Source organism: Nycticebus coucang, chromosome 9, assembly GCF_027406575.1.
Source record: "Nycticebus coucang isolate mNycCou1 chromosome 9, mNycCou1.pri, whole genome shotgun sequence".
Lineage (NCBI taxonomy): Eukaryota > Metazoa > Chordata > Mammalia > Primates > Lorisidae > Nycticebus > Nycticebus coucang.
This window is the reverse complement of record NC_069788.1, coordinates 47106779-47113019: the sequence shown is the minus strand read 5'-3', so window position 1 is coordinate 47113019 and position 6241 is coordinate 47106779. Positions and strand designations below refer to the sequence as shown.

The following is a 6241-nucleotide window of genomic DNA, read 5'->3' as shown; positions in this document are numbered from 1 at the left end:
CAGATTGCATGTGCCAAGGAGGATGACAAAAGGACAATGGAGACATGGATTTTCATTTATTAGTGAAGGAACACATGAAATGATTAGCCAAGGAATCTAAATAGGAAAGGATAAGAAGTAAAGGGGGTTGCTGGATCCAGAGAAAGCGAGAGTCTCTGCTGAGACTGATGTACTGCAGGAATGGTGGCAGGTAAGCAAGCACAGGACGTTAAGCCTCCTGTTTCATGTGACTATTCAATAGTCAATGTTGTTGACTATTGAAAGGCATCAATTATGGTTTGTTTTAATCATAAGAGACACAGTTCCAACATGTAAATGGCTTAAAGATATAAATATTTATTTCTCACAAAAAATAGAAGTCTGGTATTGGACAATAGAGTAGTTCCATGAAGTTGTCAAAAGCCCAAGCTTGGGCTTGGTACCTGTAGCTGAAGTGACTAGGGTGCTAGCCACATACACCAGAGCTGGTGGGTTTGAACCTAGCCCAGGCCTGCCAAACAACAATGATAGCAACAACAACAACAACAACAACAACAAAAGAAATAGCCGGGCATTGTGGCGGGTGCCTGTAGTCCCAGCTACTTAGGAGGCTGAGGCAAGAGAACTGCATAAGCCCAAGAGTTGGAGGATGCTGTGATCTGTGATGCCATGGCACTCTACCAAGGGCACCATAGTGAGATTCTATCCAAAAAAAAAAGCCCGAGCTTGTTCTGTCTTCTCTGTCTGTCATCCATGTCACATTGAGATGTTCTTCAAGTTCCATCCATTATGCCACATTCACTCAGCAGGAAAAGTAAAGAAAACAGAAGAGCATACAATTGCTCCTTAGAGATACATCCCAGAAGTCATACACAGCAATCAGGTTTATAAAGCACTGGCTGTTTATTCACATGTAGCAGGGGAAGCTAATTGTTATACTAGGTTGTCATAGGTCAAGGTAATAATATATTTACAATTAAGGAAAAGACAGAACTGATATGAGGAGCAAGCAGCAGTCTGTTTCAGAGCTTCATCTTGATAATCAACCAGTAAGGAGGAAGCATAATTCAGTTTCTGGTAGTTTATGTAAAATTATAACCATCTTTGGGGTCCAATGTCATCATTACTCTTGGAAGGGTTTACACATATTAATTATAACCTCAGTGAGTTCTCCTTTACCTAGATAATGGTCAAAGAACCTGAGTCAGAGGACCAAAGCCTGAAAAGAGGTCTCAGAACACCATAGAATGTGCTTTGGGGAAAGGTGAACATGTGGGATCCATCTGTCATGTTATAGAATGATACATCTCCAGCCTCATAATCCAGGAATATCCCCACACTGTGGGGGTGATCTCTCAGTGTAAGCTGAGTTTCTGGGGAGGTGAGGGCCCAGTACTCCCCCTCATAGAGCCTGATGGCCCAGAATCCATTCTGTGGGGACATTGGGACCTTCCCCTTCCTTGTTACATTGTCCCTACAAATTCCCAGGTCCCAGGAACCTGTTACCTCAACCTCTACCTCCCAGAAGCATCTCCCAGAGGTGATTCTCAGCTGACCCAGCACACAATGAAGCAAGTCGAATCTCTCTTTGAAGCTGGGTAGATCTTGACCCCTTTCTTGCCAGGTTACTTGTTTCCCATTTTCAGACAGAAAGAGCACAGGATGGGCAGTGGCTGCATCCAAGGTCACATTGACTGCAAAAACAGGTAGACCATCATGTCCCTCAAAAAGGTCTCAGCAAGACTAGGTGAGAATGACCTCTTCTACAAGAATGTCTTTGGCCCTGGTTAGCTCTCCACCATCCATCTTTTCCAGAGACTATTGCATAATGAATAGGGTCTCTCCTGGACCATGATAGACTCACCAGCCTGGAACTCTTCTTTCCGCCAATCTGCAAGATACTATCATGAGAATCCTCCATTTGAAAGGTAAAGCTGTCTGTGTGCCCAGAATACTCTGAGTATGCATTTCCAATGTTTAATTAAAGAATGGTAGCAGTCAAAGAAAAATTTTTTTCATATACTTGTAATCCTTTTTAGAGGCTGTCACATTATGTTTGATTTGAAAACCTGACCTATGATCTCCTCATACAACATTCCTACAGGATAAATGTCTATAGTTTTATTTTTGACATTGAAAAGGAAATAAGGAATATGGGGAATCTGATAAAATTACATTTTTTTTTGCTTTTGTTTCTTCAGATATTAGCACACAATAACCACTGTGCATTCCCTCAAACATAGTGTGAAATACAAATTAAAAAGTAAAAATGCTCAAAGTTAATATGTAAAAACACATTACTCTTATAATAAATAATGAGTAATTAATATATTGTGGTCATGCAAGTTATACTTTTGTTTTTCTTTGATTTCAATATATTGTTTGTACATTGTAGCTCTGCATTTTAATTATCTTTGGCACTAGTCAGAGCGTCAAAGATAATTAAAGAAAAAGCTAATTTTCTAGTCAGAGTCTATGTCACTTACCAGGGTACAATGGTGCATTCCTCCAGGCTGCAAGAGAAGAAAAAGGAAACCCTTAACATTTTTCCTTTTTGTGTTTTCTCTTATTCCTTTTCTCACTTCTCCCTGTCTTGCTCTCATTTCTTTTTCTAAATCCTTCAGAGTGCCTTTTTCCAGACCACCTCCTCATATTCCAAATTCTTAAAACACGATAAAAATAGTCAGGTGGAGGAAATACGGAAAAGTGAAAGGAACAAAAGGTGGGAGAGATGGAGGAGTGGGAAGGGGAACATGAAATAAAGAATGCAAAGAAGAAAGAGAGGAGACAAAATGTTGGAACCATTATAGATAGGATGTTGGGACAATTCATTACAATTATTGAAATTTAGAAAAATAATGCTCCAAATTGTTTTTTGCCACATAGACATTTTCTGTTGCATTACTGTATTTTACATCACTATAATAGAGGCTAAGCCAGGTGTGGAATCCATCAGAGACAGAAGAGTGGCACTTTCCAAGAAATAATCATTACTCACTGGACTTGAATAGAGCCTTCATTCTACCTCAGAGAAAATATACAAACAAAATCCTACAACTGCTGTAGGGACTAAGAGAGAAGCTGAATCCCCGAGAGATATAAGAATGAAGGTTTCTTAGACATAATTACTTACCATACTTATATTGAGCCTTCCTCTTATCTGAGGAAAAATATACAAACAAGACTGTATGAGACAGATTTTCTTAATATTATAAGGAGGATTCAATTCAAGCCATGTATCTGCCAATGTTTGTGTCTGCATCATTGGCCAAGTCATATCTATTCTATTAGCAATGAAAGAAAACCCTAAAGTAAATTTCATCTTAAAACATCACTATTTGCAGGTTATGTCTCCAACAAAGGTTTAATAACCAGAATCCACAGAGAACTCAAATGTATAAGCAAGAAAAGAACAAGTGATCCCATCGCAGGCTGGGCGAGGGACTTGAAGAGAAACTTCTCTGAAGAAGACAGGCGCATGGCCTACAGACATATGAAAAAATGCTCATCATCCTTAATCAGAGAAATGCAAATCAAAACTACTCTGAGATATCATCTAACTCCAGTAAGATTAGCCCATATCACAAAATCCCAAGACCAGAGATGTTGGCGTGGATGTGGAGAACAGGGAACACTTCGACACTGCTGGTGGGAATGCAAATTAATACATTCCTTTTGGAAAGATGTTTGGAGAACACGTAGAGATCTAAAAATAGATCTGCCATTCAATCCTATAATTCCTCTTCTGGTATATACCCAGAAGACCAAAAATCACATCATAACAAAGATATTTGTACCAGAATGTTTATTGCCGCCCAATTCATAATTGCTAAGTCATGGAAAAAGCCCAAGTGCCCATCGATCCACGAATGGATTAATAAATTGTGGTATGGAATATTATGCAGCCTTAAAGAAACATGGAGACTTTACCTCTTTCATGTTTACGTGGATGGAGCTGAAACATATTCTTCTTAGCAAAGTATCTCAGGAATGGAAGAAAAAGTATCCAATGTACTCAGCCCTACTTTGAAACTAATGTATGGCTTTCATATGAAAGCTATAGCCCAGTTATAACCTAAGAATATGGGGAAGGGGGAGAGGGAGGGGAGGGAGGGTGGAGGATGGGCAGAGGGAGGGTGATTGGTGGGATTACATGTGAAACTTAGTAAATGTAGAATATAAATGTCTTAACACAATAACTAAGAAAAATGCCAGGAAGGTTATGCTAACCAGTGTGATGAAAATGTGTCAAACGGTCTATAAAACCAGTGTATGGTGCCCCATGATCGCATTAATGTACACAGCTATGATTTAATAAAAAAAAAAATAAAAAAATCACTACATTAAAAATGATGCCTAATATGCAGTGATATGAGAGTTAAATAATTCTCATAATGTGGTACTAAAAATGTGTAGGAATAACATAGAACAAAATCTTGGAGTTTACTGATACATTTTCAGTGGAATTTACTTGAGTAAAAAAATGCATACTAAAATGTGTAGGAATATAGAACAAAAGGAAGAGCAATTCATTGAATGAATTAAAAAGAGAGTATAGTAATAACTATGGTTGGAAAGAGAAAAGGACCAGGCAAACCATGCAAAATATTTATATAACTTAGATGACTGTGAATAAGGCCAAGAGAATTGGACTACAAGTCTCAAGGTTACACTTGACATCAATATACACAAAGTGTTTAACAGGCCAATAAAGGGGGGAACCTTATCTGACTCAGCAGCTTGGGAGTCTGATCCTGTCATGTAAGAACTGGGATATTACCATGTGGAAAACAGTGAATACTTTGCATGTAGAACACACATTAAAGGAAGTTTTCTATTGACTGGAAACAACCTTCAAAGCCTCATCTCCTTCATCTCACCAAACATATGAAGAAATTAAGTCTGTAAGGCAGAAGAAGCCTTAGAATATAAAGCAAAGGAAGAAAGAAAATGAAGAGAAGGGAAGGGAGAGGATTGGTAGGGAACTTAATATGGGAGAATTCCAGGAAGCCAAAAAAGATAAATACACGGTAGTATAATTGGAATCCACAAGCAGGAAGAGCAAATGGAGGCGTGGTGATGATGTGAAGGGTCAGGAGATGGCAAGAAAAAAAGATTTCTAAGAAATATGTCAGTGAAAAACAAATCTCACAAAAATAGTTACCAATTTCTCTCTGAAGTTTTTCTGAAAAATAAAATGAAAAGACCAATAAATGTCAATGGAAGTCAACACAGAACATAAAAATGAGTTGCAATATTCCAATGCGTGGTAAAATGGTAGGATAAGTCTAATTAGAAAAAACAACTAATAAAAACTTAAAGAAAGCACATCTTTATCTTAGAAAAGTGAAAAAAGGGAAAACCTCAAAACTAAAACTGAATAAGAGAAGAATGTGTGCAGAAAGACTAATATTTTATACCATACATTTTCTTTTATGGATAGTTCTAAAAATTTAAGTAATTCAAGATTATATATATGCATACATACAAAATATGCACACATTATATGTATGTATATAAAATATATAGTATATAATAAACTAGAGATTACAGGTGCGTTTAAAGATTCTTTGATTTATAATTGGTTAAAGAAATGAAGTTTTGTCTAAAGATTTGGGATGTTTTAAGTTAAAACATATATATAGCAATTCCATAATACACTCTGTCTTGGTAGTAGTGTCTATCAATATTGATATTTTAGTTTTGCTAAATCTTTCTGGGTATGTTAGATTAAGCAAGTTGTCTTTAAGTAAAACATAATTTGTATAATTAATAGTCAACACTGTAGTATGGGCAAGAATTTTTAGAAAACATCACAGCCAGTAAGAAAGTGAATACTGTAACATCTGGGCACAGTTGTTTTTGCAGGTTTGATGGTTTCCAATTTTTTGCATTTAATGAAGTTACAATAGGATTTAATTGAGTTGATAATTAATAAAACTATTATAATTAGCATTGATAAACACTCTATAATTTTAACAATTAGCTTAGAAAAAGTTTCAACAAAATTCCTTCCATTCCTATTAACTTATATAAAAGGACACAATTTTCAGTGCATTAATCTTTTAAAAATGGACAGGAAAATAAATAAAATTAAATTGATATAGGTCATTGACTCGTGTGTTTGTTCAAAGTATAATAAAATATGAGTACTGGAAGTGGAGGAATGCTGTAAAATTCCTGACTGGTATGGATGTCCATGTCCATGTATTTATAAATTGATCATGGTATGTGTATAAAATTAAAAAATGCACATTTTATT

General features: G+C 36.4%; 1 protein-coding gene and 1 long non-coding RNA gene across 2 annotated transcripts in view; both read right to left on the bottom strand.

Moving 5' to 3' along the window:
- Positions 1 to 858: 858 nt before the first annotated feature.
- Positions 859 to 3484, bottom strand: LOC128594927 (uncharacterized). The gene is made up of 4 exons (XR_008382658.1): positions 3113 to 3484; positions 2466 to 2492; positions 1844 to 1870; positions 859 to 1673 (listed from the first exon to the last, which is right to left on the bottom strand). It is a non-coding gene; the product is annotated as an uncharacterized LOC128594927 (long non-coding RNA).
- A 413-nt stretch (positions 3485 to 3897) lies between these two features.
- Positions 3898 to 6241, bottom strand: part of LOC128594926 (uncharacterized) — a 28696-nt gene continuing 26352 nt past the window's right edge. The window contains exon 10 of the mRNA XM_053603837.1: positions 3898 to 5164. Within this exon, the coding sequence (XP_053459812.1) occupies positions 4851 to 5164 (314 nt within the window). The 3' untranslated portion in view covers positions 3898 to 4850. The remainder of the gene's footprint in view (positions 5165 to 6241) is intronic.